Raw genomic sequence first — 19,647 nt, 5'->3', positions numbered from 1 at the left:
TGTTGGCCCTGGGGCAGCCATGGTTGCTCCAATTGGTCCTAGTTTGGCCAAAAGTGGTCTCAGTGTGGTTGCTTTTGACCCCAGGGTAGCCCTGGTTGCCCCAGCTGGCCCTGGAGTTGCCCCAGTTTGACCATGGGTGGTCACAGTGTGGCCATGGTTGGCCCTAGCATATCTCTGTTTGTCCCAGTTTGGCCACTGGTGGTCCCAGTTTGGCCACAGGTGGTCCCAGTGTGGACACTGTTGGTCCTGGGAAAGCCCTGGTTTCTCCAGCTGGCCCTGACTTGGCCTCAGTTTGACCACGGGTGGTCCCACTGTGGTTGTAGTGGCCCTGGGGTGGTCCCTTGACAAGCGGGGTGGCTCCAAATGCCTTTCTTCAATGCCCACGGTGCCAGGCAGCCTTTGCTCCCCGCTGCTTCCCTCCAGTGTGGCATATACTGATTGTGGAGGAGGAGGAGGAAGCAGGAGCTGCCTCCATCCCTGCCTGACACCCAGAGGCCTGTGCATGCAGAGAGGAATAAGATCCATATCCATATCCCAGACTGTCCTCAGGGGTTTTCCCAAATAAGAAACAGATAATTAGATAAATAAACCAGATAAAGCCATGGCTGGGCAGAGCTTCACATGCTCCCGGGGTGCAGGGACTTCTTGGGGCTGCTCCCTCTCCCTCTTGGAGCATTCCAGGATTTTACTTACAGAGAGAGGGACATGAACCGGTTTTGTTCAGATGGAAAATCCCAGGCAAGCTTTGCCTCCATGAGCACCACCTCTGCTTCCACATGGAGCTCTCAGCAACATCCTGTTTGCTGAGCTCAGCTCCGCTTAACCCAGATCTCAAATCCAAGATGCTTCCCCATCCCAACAGGACTGAGCTGCGGCACATGGAGTTTGCTCATCTCCTCCTCCCTCAGGGATAAGAGGCTCCAAGCTGAGCCTGGAGCAGCTGCAGGATGCATCGCAGCTATTTTTACCATCTCCCAGCTGTTCCAGGTGTGTGCAAGGGAAAAGAGGTGGAAAAAGCACACCTGGGTCCTGATGGGGGGGTATCCAAGGGCTCTGGAGGGCACGTGCACTCACACACACAGCACAGGGCTCTCCCCACCCCAGGGAGGCAGAAAGAGGTCCAAGGACTGGAGCTCTTGAGTGTGGTCATCAAATCCAACCAAAAAAGCAAAAGGAAAAAAAACACAGGCAGGGGACACAGCAGGAACAGGGATCACCTCACCAGGGAGTGTGGGAAGGCTTGTGTGATGGTGGGGCTCTGTCACGGAGGGTCTTCCCACACTCCTGTTTGCTAAAATCCGTTCTCTGTCCCCATTGGGATGCTTCAGGGTCAGCATGAGTTCCTGCGTGGGAAGGAGCAGCTGGGTAGTGAGGGAAAGCAAAGTCCAGGGCAAAATTACCAGTGGCAGGAGGGAGCTGATGCCCCCAGCTCCTTCCACAGGTGCTTCCAGAGCACCCCGAAAGCCACAGCTGGGAATGGTGACATGGCTCCAGCTGAGGGGGGCATCAGGGCTCTGCTCTTCTCTCCAGGACCACAATGGGCTGGAATTAAGGGAAGCACCCACTCACCAGAATTCCAGAAATAAACAATGCTGTGTTTGGCCTCCTCAGGTTCCTTCCTCACGGAAGAAACACGGGAGATGTTTGAGAGTGGAAATGTGGAAGTTTGGGGCAGGATGCAGACGTGGGGCAGGCAGCATCAGCACTGGCAGGGGCAAGACATCCCTGCCTAGAGAGACCCCAAAACCTGCCCGGACCCTCTGGGGGGGATTAGGTTAAAGGTACAAAGCCCTTGTGGGGGGCACCTAATTCTGCCCCCCAGCCACTGCCAGACTGTCCCAGAGCTCATCCCACTGAGGGGCTCTCCCGACTCCCCCAAGTCCAAACCTCACAGCACAGGGGCAGGAGACTCCATGGCTGCCTGGGATCAGCACCACGGCCACATCCTGCACAGCATTTGCCAGTGCCAATGGAGCTGCCCAGGGCTGGATGGACATGATCCCTGTGGGGTAACACTGCCTGGGAATGGGAGATAGGAGCAAACAGGAGCTGAGAGCCCATGGAGCAACCAGGATGTGTGCAGGATTCTCATCTCCTGGACCGTGTTGGCTTCGCCTGACAAAGAAAAGCATCTGTGGAGCAGATAAATAAAACCAGGCAGTGCCTGGGGCCGCTTCCCAAAGCTGCCATGTGCTCTTCCAAACCAGCTATCATCAGCTCCTTCTCCAGTGATCTGAAATAGCAGGAGGGAAGCCCTTCAGCTGCATCATGAATCATCCCTGGGAGGCAGAGTGGTTATTTTTATGGTTCTGTGGCTCACGTGGAGCTGCCAGTGCATCCCTCAGAGATGGGCTGCGGCAGCGGGACACACTCCTGGCCCTGCTGGGGGCTGCTTCCATGGGGACCAGGAATCTCAAGGGCCCAGCATCCCAGGAGGTTCACTATGAAGGGAATGTGATGGTGAATGTCATCACAGGTTTGCCTTTGCTCAGGGGAAAAGGGAAAAGCTGTGCTGCTGGTGGGGGGGTTGGATGGGCACAGGAACAGCCCCGTGGAGCTCAGGATGTTGGTGTGAGTCCTCTCTCCTCTCCCTGAGCCTGATGGCTCCCATGAAAGCCACTCCCTGTGCTAGGGTCTCTCCTCTTTGGGCAGCATTTCAGACCACCATCACCCTCCACCACAGTGGAACTAAACAAGAGAAGGAGGGGTGGATGAGGAGGAGTTGGCATATGCCTGAGCTGGGCACCCTGCAGGAAACCCTGCAGCACCTGTCACCCCAAGGGGACAAACATCGACTCTGTAGTGAAGGAAACAGCAGGCAGGGACCAGAGCCCATGCCCACCCACCTGCCACCCCATCCTCCTGCCCTGGCTCTGAGGGGCAGGAGCCCCACGGATCAGAACAATGGGAATGTTCTTCCAGTTTGTCTGGAAAAGCCCCATTTGATGTGGTGACAATGTGACAATAAACACAAGCCCCTCCCTCTCAGACAGAGGGGTCACTCAAGACAAGCTGTGTGTGCCACTGCCCTCCTGGGCACTAGTTTGGGGGTGCCAGGGCCTGGCTGGCCCTGCTGCCCAGCTCTAGAGAGCTGGGAAAGGGGAGGGTGCAGGGAGCTGAGCCATGGGGTTTGGCATCCACACCTGCACACCACGATCCACACGTGTCCAGCTGTAAAAACAACCCAGTGGCAGCACAGTGAGCCAGGGACTGTGCCCAGATGTGGAAACAGAGGCACAAGGATGCAGACAAGAGGCCAGGCTGTGCCACCCAGCACCCACCAGCAGCCTGGCCAGAGCCTGTGTTCCCGTTACCTGCTGGCACAGGAGCAGGGTGAGCTTACACAACATGGTCGGGCTGAAATATTTATCAGGCTGTTTAAAGGCAAACCAGGCAGGAGGCTGGGCAGGAGGGGAGCAAGCACACAAACATGGGGTGGTGGCCATGGCCCCCCTGAGCCCGCTCCAGGCTGCCAGGGGGTCCTTGGGAACTCCAAACATCCCTCCCTGAGGGCCCCCAGTGTCCCTCAATCCCAGTGTGGTGCAGAGAGGATTGGGGCACGCAGGGTCAGGGCTGCCACTGGCAGTCAGTGTGTCCCCAGTGAGCAAGGACACAGGGAGCTTGAACTTTGGGCCAGGAATTGGTGCCAGCACGTGCCTTTAGGCAGCACCAAGAGGTGCTGGGGCAAACAGGGGAAGCTGGGAAGTCACAGGGAGCCTGCTGGTGTGGTGGATGCATGGACTGGTTTCACAATGGCCCCATTCTCTGGCCACACTCTTCCCAGTGCAGGTGCTACAGCCAGGGACCCTCTCCATGCAAATGCTGCCCCAAAACCAGGGGGAAGGCAGGGAGGGGGCCAGGCAGGAGAGCAGCCAAGTGGGGACAGGGGCTGCCAAAAAGAAAAGCAGTCCTCATGCAGATCCATCACCACATCCCCCTGCAGCACAACCTCTTTGGAGAAGCAGTGGGGGCAGGATCAGCCCCAGCTCCCACCCCACACGTGGGAGTGTGTGGAGTTGCATGGGGGAAAAAAAAAAACCAAGGACCAAAGCACCTCCTGCAGCCCCAGGCATGGTCAGAGCTGGTCATGCATTTCAAGTTTGAAACGGCAAAAAACCCCCAAAAAATCATGCCAAACCACTTTGTTTCTCAACTAGGGGCCCCACCACTCCTAAAACCCCCAGGCACCTCAGCACAGCCAAAGAGCAGAGTCAGTAGAAACCTTTATTAAACACGAAGCTCAGAGGAACACAAGCTTATTAAATGGCAGTAAAAGTGAAAGTGCGTCTCCAGCCTGGCCCGGGGGGACCCCAGGACCCCCCTCTCCTCCCCTCCCCTCCCAGTGGCCTGGGGATGGGGAGACAGAGCTGAAAGGCTGAAAGGCTGCACAGGGAGAGGAAGAAAAGCCTGGAGACAGCGTTGGGTCCTTACCTGCAGAGATGCACTCCCTGGGACACCTCTGTGTCCCCTAAGGGGACAAGCCCATGGTCCCAGGGCCACCAGCCCCATCCAGCCCCGTCCCCCCTCCTGCAGCCACTGCCACAGCCGTGGCCTTGCCAGTCTCATTTTGGACATGAGAAAAGCCAGGATGTGCTGGCAAGGCCCCGGTGGCCTCCTGCTCCTTCCTGCCCCCTCCATGTCCTGGGAGAGCTCCCACACGCCATAAATAATAAATAAATACCCCATGCTCAGCCAGGCTATGGGCAGCTCCCCACACAGGGGGGACAGCCCTGACCCAGCACCCCCCACATCTCCACCACCCCCTTCCAGCAAAACAAACCCTCTCAGCACCCTCACTCTGCTGTACAGCCCCCCCCAAACCCCCATGGAAATGAAACGCTGTCCCCAGGGGACAATAATAAATTAATCAAATCTATACACAGGACTGCTTAAAGCTCTGGAATGGGCTCCTGGGGGGCTGCCCTGGGCAGTTCCCCTGTGGCCAGGGCCCTGTGGGAGGGGTCCCCTGAGATGGGAACCCCATCCTGGCATCCCCCTTGTGGGGCTGGAGCTGGGGATGCCACTGGCCCCCCGCCTGGCTGGGGGGTCTGGAGGGAGAAGAAAATATTGCAAAAAGGGGATGGGAGAGGAGCAGCGGGTGCTGCAGCCAGAGGGGCCGCCTGCCCTGCCCGCCCTGCCAGGGCTGCCCCCCTCGCCTGGCAGCTCCCCCGAGCACCTGGGCAGAGCTTCAGAAGTCCAAGGGGGTGAAGTCCCCAAAGTTGCAGTCAAAGAGCTCGCTGATGCCCTCGCCCTCCTCCAGCCCGAAGTGATAGTCCTGCGCCTGCGGCGGCGACAGGTTGATGAACTCATCCGCCAAGAAACCCGCCAAGTCCTCCCTGCTCTGCTCCAGGAGAATGTCCATGGAAGCCAGAGGTGACAGGCTCACCTCCTCCACCTTGCTGGGCAGTGAGCTTGTCCCTGGCAGCAGCGCTTCTGTGGGGATGGGAAACAGCTGTAAATCCCACAGAAGTTGCCAAATAAACCCCCCAAAAAGACATTTTTTAGGCTATGGAGAACCCAGCTGTTCCCACCTCCCTGCCTTGCTGGGGTGCCCAAGCACCATCCCAGCTCCTTGCTTGTGCTGACAGCTACAAACACAGCCAGAGCAACCGTGACATCACACCAACATCCCTGTCCCCAGCCCCACCTTGCTCTCCGGGAAGCAGTGGCATGTTCATATCCTGGGTGGGATGCAGGAGTGGGGAGGCTCTGGACTGTGAACACCTGGGAGATGAGTCCTCTGTGGAGGCTTTGAAGGGGCTCTTGACAGGGCTGCAGACCCCTGAGCTGTCCTCGGGGCAGAGGAAGACGTCGATGGGGCCCTGAGTGCTTCGCATGGAGACCTGGAAAGCCTGGGGGAGAGAGGAGTGAGACAAGGAGGTGCAGGGATGCCTAGGGAGCACTGGGCTGTGCAGAGGGGTCAGAGGGTGACCCCAACTCACCTCTGCCGGGTCTGAGACCTGCAGCTGGGTCTCTGGGGGTGCTTTGATAACCATCACCATCTGCTCCGAGGGGTCCACGATGCTGCGGAGATCCTGGCAGGTCACATAGGCTGCGGTGGGGCGGGTCAAGGAGCAAACCCAGGGATCGTTCCCTGCAGGGACCGCAGCCGGCCAGGCTCACCCCAGGGCTCACCCACATCCCCCCACCCAGCCAGTCCCATCCCATAACCAAAGGATATTGCTGGTTGGCGGGGTCCTCGGTGAGCAGGCGCAGCTGCACCGTGCACATCTGGATGAGCTCATCCAGCTGCCTCTCGGCCGCCTGCAGCTCCCGCAGCTCCTTCTCCAGCAGCCGGTGCCGGCCGGGCGCTCCCACGGTGGCCTGGCTGCCCCTGGGGAGCACCATGTCCGTCAGGAGCCAGACCCCACAGCTCCCTCTGTCCCCACCCAGGCCAGGCTACATCCCACCCCACACCCAGGGAATCAGCCTTGTCCGGATTTCCCAGTAGGGCACAGCCCTGGGGTCCATTCCCCGAGCCTGGATGCAGCCCCCCCGCTCCCTGGGATGACTTGGGGAGCCCGAGGGGGACTCGCAGTGTTGGCATTCCTGTTTTGCCTGCTCAGGAGCCACCTGCCACTGAGCACAGCCCTTCCACGGGGAGCCACCACTTGACCCGTGAGCAGATGCTCTGGTGACCCTGCTTTGAACTTCTCCACACCGCTAAGACCCTGCTCTACCCTGAGCCTGGCCCAGACGGTCCTCCCAGCCCAGGGAACAGCCAGACACAGCCCCATGAGCCCAGCCAAGGGACATACAGCCACTGGATGTGGTTCTTGGATTTCTTGGTGATGAGCTGAATGCCCTCCAGGACATTGGTGATGTCATAGATGCGCCTCTTCTGCACCTTCAGGACCTCGGCCGCCCAGTTGAGATCCACCACGCCATCAGGTGACTGGCTCAGGAGCTCCAGGAAGCGCTTGGTGGTGAGGTTCAGGGAGGTTTCATAGCGGGACTTCTCTCCAGGAGACTTTGCCCCTTTCAGCCAACGAGGACAAGTGTGATTTTAGCCACAAGGCTGGAGCTGAGAGGTCCCAAAACTACCCCCATGCTTGCAGGTGGCTCGTGCACCAGGGACCAGGACTGGCACCCCAAAACCAATGTGCTTTCTCAGGGCAATGGGGTGAGCTCCCCAAACCCTCCACGGGAAGGATGCTGCAGGACCTGGCACAGGCTCTGACACCTGTGCTCCATCCTGACCACAACCTCAGCTGTGCCAGGCAGGGCTCAGCGGGGAGATAACAGAAGGTCCCCCCAGGACACTGCACCCACCCCATGTTGGCAGCTACAGCTCCGCCCCACAGGGAGGGATGGAGCAGGTGTGGTGCCCAGCAGCTGGGCAGGACAACTATGTCACCAACCCAGGGGACAGCAGCAGCTGTGGACAGCGGACAGAAAGAGGTCAGCCCCAGGAACAAACTGACATGAAGGAAAAGGAAGAAGCTGCCTGTGGGAGCTGAGTGGGGCTGCAGCACCCCTGCCCTGGGCTGGGCTGTCAAGGGGGGGGTCAGGAGGAGCAGTACCTTTAGCCGGGTTCCTGGCCTTGCCCCGGACCACCGGCAGGCTCTCTGCTATGTACTGGTGATCTGTCTCCAAGTTCAGCTTCCTCTTCACCTGCAAGGGATGGGGCCATCAGAGGGGCAGCGACCATCCCACTGGGCATGGAATGTGACCCGAGGGATCGCCCCAGGGTCACAGAGGCCCGGCAGGAAGGGACTGACAAGAGCAGCTCCGCGGCTGCCACGCACGCCAGCGGGGATGGGGGGCTGTCCCCGTCGCGGGGGCCCCGCCAGGCTGCGGGGAGCGCCCCAAGGCCGGCGCAGGCCGCGGCAGGGGAGGCAAAGCACGGCCCAGCGCCCGGGCCTGCGGCTTCCGGAGCGGCAGCGGGGCAGGGCCGGCCCGGCAGGTGCTGCGTGGCACGGCCCGGCTGTACGGCAGGGCACGGCCGAGAACGGCCTGGCACGGAGCAGGGCATGACATATGGCACAGCACGGGGCAGAGCAGGGAGCAGCACGGCCCGGCCCGGTTCGGTGTACAGCACGGCTCGCTATACAGCTCGGCCTGGTAAATAGCCCAGCTCGGTGTACAGCCCGGCTACACGGCACGGTCGGTACCCAGCCGGCTCGAAGCGGCCCAATACTGCACGGACCAGCACACAGCCCGGTCCCCGCAGCCCCCGCCCGCCCACCGTCCCCCCCCGTCCCACTCGCGGGGGTTACCGGCGGGCGGCCCAGCGGGGGCCGTCTGGGCGCGGCGCCGGGGCGGGCGGGCTGCGGCGTGGCGAAGAGCAGGAGGTCGGTCTCGGAGTGGCCGCCGCCGCCCGCGGGCTCCTCGGCGGCGGCAGCGGCGGAGACGATGAGGAGGTGCGGGGAGGCGCTGCCCAGCAGCGCCGCCAGCCCCGCCGCGCCGCCCGCCGCCGCCATGGCTCACATGGCAGCCGGTGCCGCCGGGGCGGCGGGCGGCGCGGCGGGCAGGGCGCGGGCTGAGGCGCGGCCCATGGCGGGCGCGGGGCCGCTCCGCTCCGGCTCCAGCCCCGGCTGCAATCCCAGCCGCGGCTCCGCTCGGTGCCCGCCGGCTGTCTCGGCGCGCCGGCCCCGCGCGCCTTTGCGCGCCAAATCCTTTTTGCCGCGAAAAGCGGCGCGAGCCGCCCCGCCGCCCGCCCATTGGCTGCGCCCGGCGTGGCGGGGGCGGAGAGGCGCGCTCCCATTGGCTGCGCCCGGCGGGGCGGCGGGCGGTGCCGCGCGCCCATTGGCGGGCGGGGGGCCGCGCTGACAGGCGGCCAATCGGCGACGTCGCGCCGGGGGCGGCGGCCAATGGGAGCGCGGCCCGGGGACGCGGCGGGGGCGCCGCGTGGGTGCGGAGCGGGCGGGGCGGGATGGGGTGGGGGTCCCCTCTCTTGTGTCCCCTCCCTTGTGTCCCCTTCTTGTGTCCCATCCTTGTGCTCCCCGTGTCTCCTCTTGCGTCCCCTCTTGTGTGTCTCTCATACGCCCACCCTGTGCCCCTCGTGTGTCCCCCCCTTTTGTCCCCCCATGTGTTCCTGCCATGTGCCCACCCTGTGTCCCCCCGCGGATTCCCCGCTCCCAACCGGCCCTGGCCGCTCCTGCTTTTCCCAGCCATGGGAAAGCCTCGGGCAGAGCCGGTCCCTCCCGGGCTGACGGGCTTCCGGCTGCGGGCACGGCCGTTCCCCGCTCCGGATGGCCCGGGAGGGCACCGGCACACACCCACAGCGAAGTTCGTACCGCTTGCCCCACCCTCGGGTGGCACTGGTGGCACACAGGGTGGGTTTGGGCTTTGCGGGCTATCCCTTTGTGTCCCCTTTCCCCAGGGGTGACCCCAGCCCGTGCAGAGATGAGCTCAGTGTTGTTCCTCTCCCTCGTTAAAAGCACAACCCCGAGACCCCAGACGGGGCTATCGGGAAGCCTGGAGGCTCTGCACTGTTCCAGGGGTCCGGCTCGCATGGAAAGCCTGGGATGCCGCAATCTGCTCTGTCCGTTTGCCGGGTGATTCACGGCATTCTGTGTTTCCAAACACCCACCAGCTGTGGATCTCGGCGGCTCCTGCAGCACTCCTTGATAACCCCTTGCAGGGCAGCACGGAGGGAAAGCTCTGCTGGGAGCACAGCCCGCACTTGGCCGTGCCGGGAGCGATCCCTGGCCGTGGGACCGCGCGATCGGGGAGGGGCAGGGACAGAGGGGTGGCAGACGGGGCCGGGAGTGGCCCCATATGCTGGGAGGGATGATAGTACACCCCCAGACAGGCACAGGCGGCTCCCACCACCCGTATCTGCTGCCTGCAGGACACCGATAACCCCCCACTGCATGAGAAGGCAGAATTAAAAATGAAAAAAAAAAAAAACATCCTGCTATTAAAATAACCTAAAAAGCACTTAAAGATTAGACCTTTTGCAGGGCCCAGAGATGTTGAAGCTCGTGAGGGAAGTGTGGAGTGAGGGGGTCTCAGCCAGGCACCCAAAGCCCCTCTGAGCCGAGCCCAGGGTTTAACCCCTCTGTGCCCCCCAAAAGCTTCCCCACAGGTCCCCAGGGGGCCTCCTGGTGGAGCACAGTGACCCCCAACCCCTTGGTGCTGCCAGGCGGGGCTGTGGGCCAGTGCTGGCTCCCGCCCCGGCCCTGCTGCCGACCCTGACCTGCCCTGGATGAGGAGATGGGGTGTTTTTTCCAGCAGTGCGTGGGATGCAGGAGGCATTCCCAGGGCTGAATTAACTCCTGTGCTGCAGAGCAAATCCTGACATGCAGTGCCCCTGCTCTGGCCTAACAGGTTTCTGGCTTCAAAGGATTTTCTGCTGGATACTTTGGCAGTGGCTGTAATTCCCCCGAGGACTGTCAGTGCCGTGATTTCCCCGGATCCCCACATCCTTAAATACACCAGGAACATATTGCATGTCCGTGACCAATCACATCAGCTCGCTGTGCCTCATTTCTTCATCAGCAGAGAGCAAATGGAAACGCTGCCTTGCTTACAGGAAATTAATACAGTTAATTAACACTTGGCCCCTCTAATATTCCAGGGCCCGCTCTCCAGAGCCCTTCCACTGCAGTATCATCATTACCGTGATGCACAAGCAACAGTTAGACCAGATGTTTGCACACAGTTAATGCTTCTTCCATCTGGGGAGGGGGAGAAAAGGCAGCCCCACCAGCCTGGCGGGAGCCCATGGCTGGCAGTGCTTTCCCCATCCCTGGGGAGCCCCAGCCAGGCGCTTCCTGGGCTGCAGCGGGGTTTGGGACACAGCTGCTGCACCAGCTGCTCCCGCTCTGCTCACAAAGGCTGGGTCCTCCCCTAATTCATGCGGGAGCTTATCCGGGGGGGCAGCAGCTCTGCCCCCTCTCCCCGGAGCTGCTTGGCTGCGCTGCAACTTCTCCAGGGCTTTCAGTGGCGCGAAAAAGGGCGGCTGTGGAGACAAATGAAAGGCGAACGCTGGCGGGAGAGGGGCGGGCAGGGGCTTTCCTTGCATGTATATGAGGGGAAGCAGATGAATCCCGTCTCCTGCACAGCTGCAGCCTCCCCCCGGCCTCGCCAGCCCTGCAAAGGAGTGCAGACGTGCTCCCTAGATTAGCTGTCTGGCGGGTGCTGCACGCAGATAAAGCCCTGTCTCCACGGTCACACTTGGTCCTGGAGAGGATCAGGAAGGATGTTTGGACAGTTTGTACCACAACAGGATTTACCCCACCACAGTCCCTGAGTTTGGGTGGGTTTGGCTGCCCTGCACAATGGGGTGGACGCAGGTCAAGGGGTGTCTGCTGGTCTCTGCATGGATAGAAAAATGTGGAGCAGGGCTGCAGGTGGAGCCAGAGCTGGTGCCATGGAAAATCATCTCCTGGCAGCAGGAGCAGGCAGGATACAAACCTACATCCCTGTGCTCAGTTAAGTGTAGCATGTGGGTGTCCCAGGAACACATTTACTGTCCTTGTCATCGCAGTTGGTCCAGTTTTCATCAGTTCCCACATGGAGTGTGCTGAGCTGTCACATGGAATGATTGCAGCAGGGCTTCTCCCAGCGTCTCCTGCCATAGCTCCTGTTCCCAGTGCTTTGATTTGTTCCCATGAGGGTGCAGCTCTCAGCGCAAGAGGCCCTGGAGACCTCACTGCAGAGGGGACAGACAGCTTGGGAAAGCCCAGAGCCCCCCAGTTCTGTCCTGACCTCACCCCCTCACCTGTTCTTGCTCCACTCTCCACCACCTGAGCCACTGCCTTTGTCCTACAGGAACCAAAGCGATTTTCTGGTAGCACAAATTACCTAGAGTATCTAAGCTTGCTTGTGGCAGAAGGACAGCATCCCTGGCTTAGGTGTCTCCTCCTAGAGCCCAGTCCCAAGAGCCAGGAACTGCCTATTCCCTTGCATTGTTTACAGATGACTACGCCAGCTACTCTCTTGGATGCTGGGCACAACAGACTCAGCAGTGATAGTTCCTCCTCTCATAGGATGGCATCTGTTATCAGAGCTCACACCAATCCATGGAGTCTTTCAGTGGAAGCAACAGGGGCACAGAGCTCATTCACCCCCCACTCTGCTCTTCACACCCAAACAGGACAATTTTGTCCCAGCCTCTGTGAGGCAGAGCAGTACAAACACACACTTCCCAGCCCCATGGATAAAAGCCACTCCATTCCACAGGGCTCTTCCATTTCCTTCACTCAAGCCTTGTGGAGGAATGGAGAGGCTGAAGTGCTTCTTGGGAGTCATCAAGGAGTAATTTGGGAATATACCCCTTGATGTTGCCTTCTGTGCTTCAGCTTCTACTCAGCTCTAGTGACAAAGCAGCCCAAGTTCCCTTCCCAGAAGGCTCAGAGCATGGTCACTGGAACTGGGAACCCAAAAAGCAGGTGAAGAGTCAGAGCAAAACCTGTAGGTGACTCAGAGCTTCACCTGGAGCAGAAGAAGGGCTCAGAGAGTATGATGCTTTGTGAGGAGGTAAAAAATCACTTCAAGGCAGGACTGGCATCAATTTGAGGGTGTTAATTTGGCTTCTCACAGGCACAGGCTGGACACTCCAGTATCCCAGCAGCTACAAAGCAGGAGCTTTTGTCTTACAGACACTCAGTGCTCCCCTGGCAAGGGGGACCTCCTTCCCCTGCCTGTACCATCCATAGGGAGCTCCTCACACAGGGATTGCTTCATCCCCACTCCCATAGCAGTTCCCTTTACAGCTTGGAAGAAGCAGTGAGATCACCCACACACATCCTTATTTTCCATATTTGTGTATGTCCCTATTTTATCTGAGGGGCAGACCAGGTACAACCTTGTGCCCTGTGCCCTGCTCTGGCAGAGGGTCCTGCCACAGGCTCCTGCCCCAAAGAGGAGTGTTTGGTAAGGGATGACAGCCACCCCAATTTGTTCCTGCAGCTGGCATCCTTATCCCAGCCAGCGCTGCAGGAGGTAAATCTGAATGTGTGGTCAATGCTGGTAACACAGGAGCAAAAGTGATGCCAAAAATGCACCTCATGCATTGCTCTTCTATATACACGACCAGAGACATGCAATAATCAAGCATCACTTCATATATTTTAGCTTAATAATGATGACAGTAAAAAAAACCACAAAAAATTAGGGTTTTTTATTCTTATAGAAAGCATGGTATTGTAATATTCAAAGAGTGATTATACAGATAAAATCCACATAAGAAATCAATTCAGAATAGACAGAGCTACATCAACAACCCACTGCCCCCTCTTTTGCATGTTTTAAAACCAAAAACTGAGATATTCCTACAAGCATTTTGATCAGTGTCATACAAGTTACCTGAGTTTAGAACTTTATTCTACACCATCAGAAAATCAGGGCTTGGATTACACAGCAATTATGAGCACAAATTATATGCCAAAAAGAGAGGTAATAATACTTGTATTAGAGAGCTTTGAATTTGCTTTTCTCCTTTCCTCATCACCAGGGACAGATGAAAATTCTTCTAAGTAAAGAAAGAAGTTACCTCCTCCAACAATCTGGTATGAACACACAGGTTGACAATTCAAGATTAGCACCCCTGAAACATTAACAGTGGCAGACAGACATTATGCCTTATTTTCCCTCCCCCTCCTTATCTGCTGGATTTCAAAAGCAGCATCAGAAAACACATTCTGCTCAGGTTGGCACGAGCCAGGAACACAAACACAACCTGAGCAATAGGAAGCAGCACACGGCTCGGGGTATTATCCAAAGGTCACATTTGTGCTGATGCAGTGAAAATCAGTTGGAATCCCAGGAGTTTCTCCTGTGTGAGGGTATCTCCACAGGGTTCTGGTCACTCCACAAGCTCAGTGTGCACAGGGGGTCATGGGGGTCCCCACAGAGGCCTGGCTTGGATCTCTTTCACCAGCCAGGGATCATCCCTGCATTTCCACCCACACCCAACCTGTTCTAAAGCAGAGCTTTGATCTATTCTCCCAGGGCAAGGAAGTCTCACAGCACTGACATCAAAGCTCTTCTGCAGCCTCTCCACCCTGACCAGGTTGCCCAGAGAAGCTGTGGCTGCCCCATCCCTGGAAGTGTCCAAGGCCAGGTTGGATAGGGCTTGGAGCAACTTGGGCTGGTGGAAGGTGTCCCTGCCCATGGCAGGGGGTTGGAGTAGATATTTAATGTCCCTTCCAACCCAAACCATTCCATGATTCTATGATACCTGTCCTGAACATGGACATTTATCTGGTTATTGTTGTCATGCTACAAACACAGGCTCACACCTTTTCAGGAGCTTCTCTGTGGCACTTATTGGACAAGCACAGGTTTTCCTATCAGAAATATGCTCTCCTTAGCTGACAGGATCAAACACAGCACAGAAAACCTTAGCTAACCCAAATGTCAGGCACCCATTTAATTTTCACCTTTGTTAAATAATGTAATTGTCCCGGAAACGGTTCTCCAGCCATCCTGAGAGCCAGCAGCACTACACAAGGTGTCCTCCAAAGGGAAGGGAAGCACAGTGGGTATGCCAGGGCAGCAGGCAGCATCAGTAAACAACCCTGAGCCTGCTTTGTTCCTCCATAAAATAAATGATTAATAGCTCAGGATAGTCAGCCTGCTTGAGAAGCTCAGGCTTGCTGAAAACTTTTGATCAGTTTGATTCATTAACCTTTAAAACTGCCTCCAAAAGAGGCTTAAAATCTGAAGAAGTATCATTTTAAACATCACTTTTATCCAGTAATCCTAATTTTTTATGAACTGAGCTAAGATTGAGACACTCTGCTCCTCTTTAGAGACACTCAGCGTAAGCCAGGTGTCAAAGAAGAAATAACAAGAGAAAACAAACTGGTGTAGACAAACAAACCCATGTTCATCTTAAAATTCAAAACCAGTCAGGGCTGGGGGGGGAGAGAAAATGGCACTTCTTTGTGATCCTTAAGCACTTGGCTGATTCGCAGGTGGCTTCCCAACTGTCTCTTTATTTCTTCTGGTTTTAATGCTAATAAAAGAAGGAACCCAAACAGGGGGCTCAACTCCCCACACAATGCCCTGGGGGAGGGCAGGGAGTGTAACTTACGTAGCCCAAAAGTCTGACTCAGACAAATTACTTCTAGTTCACTTCCCCACTACACGCCCGCATTGTTCCGACACCTTGGCGGCAGAAGGGGCTCATCCCCAGCTATCTGGTCCCAGGGACAGCACTGGGGGCTGGTGTCATTAAGGAGCTGTTCCAATTACTTCCCTGGGGAAAGCAGTGACTTGCAGCTTTACGTCCTGCCCCCGGCCCAGCGGGAACACCAACGGTCCCAACGCCCGGCTGGGCAGGCAGGGACCAGCCGCGGCTTCCAGGGATGGCAGCTGCTTCCTGGGGCTCCAGGGCAGATGGCTGGAGGCTCGGGCACAGTGTGCTTGCAAAGTGAGGCCGGGGGGACATTCCCAGGAGAAAAAGGGCGTTTCTTTGAACCAGTGACACAGTCGCTGCTGCCAGGTTGATCCTATAAACTGGGTATTGGCTTGGATTCATCTTCCAGAGAGCGCAGACTCTACGTCTGGGTACGAAGGACAGGCCACTTGTCCTTCAGAACTCCAGCAGCAGTGGTACCACTACCAGCAAAAGGAAATTACTTCGCCTCTAAGGGAATCACAAGCCTTTCTCAGAGGAAGAAAACACCAGCTACAAATGAAACAAGATTAAAAACTTCTCACAGAACCAGCCCCGTGCCATCCTTGGCTGCAACAATTACACACGGTCAAGGATTTGTGAGTCTAATAGTTTTAGGGAGAAATTCCCAAGCCACAGCTGTCAGGTTGTGGAAGGGTTTTCTGAAATCCCATCAAAGCTTGGAGGAATTCAGCAATATTAGCAGAATACAAATGTTCTCATTTGGAAAAACATTGAGGCTTCTGACAGGAAAATCGTGATGCTTCAGCTACCCAGCAAATAAAGATGTTTATAAAGGAATCAGACCTGATCTGTAGCTTCAGTAGTTTTTCTGTATCTGAATCTTTAAGCTTATCTATGCCAAGAAAAATATTTAACCACAAAGAAACAAACCCAATTCCTGACTTTTATAACTCTCCTGGGGTCTGATTAAATGCTGATTAATGTTCCAATTGAAGTATTTAGTCCAGACTGTAATAGCAGGTGAAACTAGGAGTTAAAGGTACCTCAGACAGTTATTATGGCAAAGAAGTATCTTGTTTTTTGGACACCTTGTACAATCAGGGGTTTGCATGGTACGAGCTCAAAGAAAAGTGGGAAGACAAAGAATAAAGCAGCACTCTGAATATGCATAAGAGTAACAAAAGAGTTTAGGAGGACAAGGAAAAATCACTTAAGAAGGAATTGGGAATTTTTTTCTACTCAGAAGCCACCTGGAGTTAAATGTACTGTTTCATTTGTACCTTTGCATAGGACAAACTGCCAGAGCCTGGAAGGTAAAGAGAGTTCAAAACATGATGAAAACAGCACCAGCACGATTATGCAACGACATGAGCAGCTCAGGAACAAGCAAATGGACACAGGGAGAGCAAACAAAACAGTCCCAGCCAAGCCAAAAGGGAACAGGGAACTTAATGACTCTCTTGGAAACTTCACCACATCAAACCAGAGCGTCAGGAATTATCTGAATGCACATCATCGACTGAACCGTGTAGTGTCACATGGCAGTGTATTAACAGCTTGAATTTATTAATTTTAAAGCAGTTTTTGTGCTTTCTCAGTTGTTTAGTCAATCTTCTGCTACAGCCCAGGGTGTGCTGCACCATCCTGGGGCTCAGCAGTTTTAAGAGTCACTCATATATTCATCCATGGCCTCAACCTGGCCCAGCAGCAAACCTGCACAAACTACAGGTACATTCCAATTTGATTACAGCCAACCCCTGCCACTCCTGTGGAGGGCAGATCCTGGCCCTGAGAGAAACCCATGTGTGCCTTCCCCCAAAATAAAAGTGCCTGTTCAAAGCTCAGTGTGAGATCTGAGGGCGGGAACACGCCCCGGCCTGTTTGCAGAGGAGCCCAAGTTGCATAACTGATTTTGGTATTTAGTTCAAGCAGCTTTTAAAAACTTTACAAGTAAGTTTAAAATAATTACAGGGTATTAATTAGTGCACTTTGCAGAGGCACAGATTCAGCCCAAGTGCATGGGAGAAACTGAGCAAAAATAGTCCTGCCAAGCATGATTTACCAGGCTTGTACAAGACAATCTTAACAGTTTTATTCTCAAATATTTTATTGTCTCCCAGAGGGAAAGATCCAGATAAACTCTCTCAAGGAGCACACAACTTGTAATGTGTCCTTGTAACAGTTTAAGCAGGATTTCCAGCCATCCACAGCAATGAAAAAATAACATCCCTGCTTTCATGATGTCCCCCACTCCCACCACACCACGGTGAGCACAGCAGCACAGAGAAAAAACACTTGTGAGCATTCAGGTGAGCCCTAAAACATGTTTTCATACTCTGCACTTACTGTCAGGCTGTCTCTTTATAAGTTACATTTAGTTTCTTAAAAAACAATACCCAGAAAACCTCAAACCCAAACACAGAGGGGAAAAAAAGGCCTCTTAAAAAAGACTGCAGCAGGTTTCTGTGGGGTGTGCGTTTCTGCAGACAGTTTCTGTGGGGTGTTTACTTGCTCTAAACAGAGCCAAAAGACTAGTCAGAACATTTTGGCCGGGATACAAGAGGCAACTCTGCTTGATAGATGTTAATTTAAAAAAATCCCAGGTCAAGAGCAACAGAATAACCTTTTCCCCTCAGCTGCCCAGAGGTCCCATCCCATCCAAAGGTGCTTTGCAGGGAAGCACCTACTTGCTGTCTGTCCTTTTGTTGTAAAGGAGGAAGTCAGACAGGTCGTGCCACACCTCACTGTCCTCATACAGGTAGGTCATGGAGGACTGCAGGGAGGGCTGCAGAGTCTCTCTGTGGTACTCAAAGAGCCACAGCACTGTCCCCCACACCAGGGCAGCCACGAGGGGGAAGGGATCCTGCTTGGGCTGTGGGATGTAGCCCTTCTCCACAGCCAGCCGGGACAGGCCGAACAGGATCCGGGACAGCAGGTACATGATGATCTGCAGGGGAGAAACCCAGAGAGCTTTGGGTGAGCAACCTGAGCTCACACAGCAGCCAGGCTGAGATTCAGAAGCCATAATCCACCCGAGAGGGGTGGGAACGATTCACCCGACTTAAAAGCAAACAGGCTGTGGTTCACACACCAACAGTCTGTAAAACCACAAGTGTTTGTTGTCTTCTCTGCATCCTCAAAGTCCTGCTTCTCTGCTGATGCTCTAATTTAGCAATTGACAAGTTAAACTTAACGCAACACATCTTTGCAGTTGCACAAATTTTTCTTTGCTCAGTTAATGCCACCTCAGAATAGACCCAGAGCAGCTCTGTTCACCTGCCAAGCAGATCTGAACTCAGGAGCCTGGACACAGCCTAAAACCAGGCTCAAGAACACTCTGGACTAATCTGCATCTCTGTGTTTTACTCATTAATCTGTGACTGTGTGTTAAGAACCAGCTTTAACTCCAATATCCCCTGAGCAGCTTTTGTCAGTGTAACCTGTTTAGTTGTCCCAGAATATTCTGAGTTGGAAGGGACCCACAGGGATCATCAAAGTCCAACTCCTTGTCAGTTAACCAGTTTAGTTCAGTGCAGCTCAGTAACTGATCATGTTCCACACTCACAACACTCACATTCAAGGGTTTAACCCTGCAACGGGCAGACCAGGAGCAGAGTCAGTGACCACAGCTCAGGCAACAGCTGGGATAACCCAAAAGCTTTGGATCACCTGCCTGCCTCCCTAGGAATTCAGTGCAGCTCTGAAGGTAAACCTGAGCTTTTAGCACTCCAACTACTCATGGAGGGACACAACCACCTCTGGGACTGGAGTGCAGAGCAGGCAAAACAAGAATCTGCAAAGAACATGATAAAAGAGTAATTGCTGCACGGTCAGAACCACCTGGAACAAGCCACCAACCACTTCCCTGCACACCCGCTGTTTTTCCCGGTCAAAGAAACTTCCAGCGAGTGCATTTACCTGGCTGTTGATGGGATTGTTCTCACCAAACACCAGCCAGCCCCCAATGCAGGCTGCAAGGAAAGCATGGAATGGGATTTTCTTCCCCTGCAGCCGGGACTGCGCTGCCATGAGCCCCTTGTAGGTGAACACGAAGTAGGCCAAGTTCCGGGAGTGGGCGTAGGTGGCCTGAGCAATCGCCTTCAGCTTCTCCCTCAAACTGAAGAAAAGGAACAGGCAATTAGGAGAGGGAAAAGGCACGGCCCCTGCACTCAACTCAGCCTGGTCACTACACCCCTCACCTACACTGACAGCTTGGGCATCCCGCGGAATATCTTGTGAGGGAGGAGAAATCCCTCACCTCTGATCCCCCCATCAGAGCACAGACTGCAGACTGTACCTCTGCCTCATTCTCTGAACAGTCAAACAGTCCTTTTTTTAAAATTTTTGCCTAAATGCAAACCTCTGGCATGAGCAGAGAAAGCCACAACGTGCTCTGCTCTACTCTAGGTTCCCATATTTCCATGGGGAGCAGAGCACTGCTGTTGGCATCTTCTAATTCCTCCCCTATCCACTAGTTCTCACAAACCACCCTATGAGTAGTTAACTCCCCCCAACTATGTATATTTGTGTGTGCTCCACTAACAGAGCAGGCTCAACCACGGCTCACGTACCTTTCTTCTTTTTAAAACCCCTGGAAACATGAAAAAGAG

At 55.5% G+C, this 19,647-nt stretch overlaps 2 protein-coding genes across 2 annotated transcripts; both read right to left on the bottom strand.

Moving 5' to 3' along the window:
- Nucleotides 1-4,206: 4,206 nt before the first annotated feature.
- E2F1 (E2F transcription factor 1) lies at nucleotides 4,207-8,423 on the bottom strand. The gene is made up of 7 exons (XM_017837139.1): nucleotides 8,220-8,423; nucleotides 7,524-7,614; nucleotides 6,759-6,978; nucleotides 6,182-6,334; nucleotides 5,943-6,057; nucleotides 5,648-5,852; nucleotides 4,207-5,433 (listed from the first exon to the last, which is right to left on the bottom strand). Exons 1-7 carry the CDS (start codon nucleotides 8,421-8,423, stop codon nucleotides 5,189-5,191), a joined length of 1,233 nt encoding a protein of 410 aa, XP_017692628.1. The 3' UTR covers nucleotides 4,207-5,188.
- Nucleotides 8,424-17,720: 9,297 nt separating this feature from the next.
- Nucleotides 17,721-19,257, bottom strand: PXMP4 (peroxisomal membrane protein 4). Its single transcript, XM_017837137.1, has 3 exons — nucleotides 19,241-19,257; nucleotides 18,956-19,154; nucleotides 17,721-17,984 (listed from the first exon to the last, which is right to left on the bottom strand). Exons 1-3 carry the CDS (start codon nucleotides 19,255-19,257, stop codon nucleotides 17,721-17,723), a joined length of 480 nt encoding a protein of 159 aa, XP_017692626.1.
- Between the last annotated feature and the right edge of the window lie 390 nt (nucleotides 19,258-19,647).

The sequence above is a fragment of the Lepidothrix coronata genome, unplaced genomic scaffold (genome assembly GCF_001604755.1).
Source record: "Lepidothrix coronata isolate B3197 unplaced genomic scaffold, Lepidothrix_coronata-1.0 Scaffold293, whole genome shotgun sequence".
NCBI lineage: Eukaryota > Metazoa > Chordata > Aves > Passeriformes > Pipridae > Lepidothrix > Lepidothrix coronata.
Note: the sequence above shows the minus strand (reverse complement) of the source record. Positions and strands in the feature narration are given on the sequence as shown.

Coding starts and splice junctions, on each gene's coding strand:
- E2F1 (XM_017837139.1), bottom strand. CDS start 8,423: ATGGCGGCGGCGGGCGGCGCGGCGGGGCTGGCGGCGCTGCTGGGCAGC. Junction 6,058..6,181: donor GAGGACCCCGCCAACCAGCA/ATATCCTTTGGT, acceptor GACCCGCCCCAC/CGCAGCCTATGTGACCTGCC. Junction 5,853..5,942: donor AGGTCTCAGACCCGGCAGAG/GTGAGTTGGGGT, acceptor TCTCTCCCCCAG/GCTTTCCAGGTCTCCATGCG.
- PXMP4 (XM_017837137.1), bottom strand. Junction 17,985..18,955: donor ACAATCCCATCAACAGCCAG/GTAAATGCACTC, acceptor TCTCCCCTGCAG/ATCATCATGTACCTGCTGTC.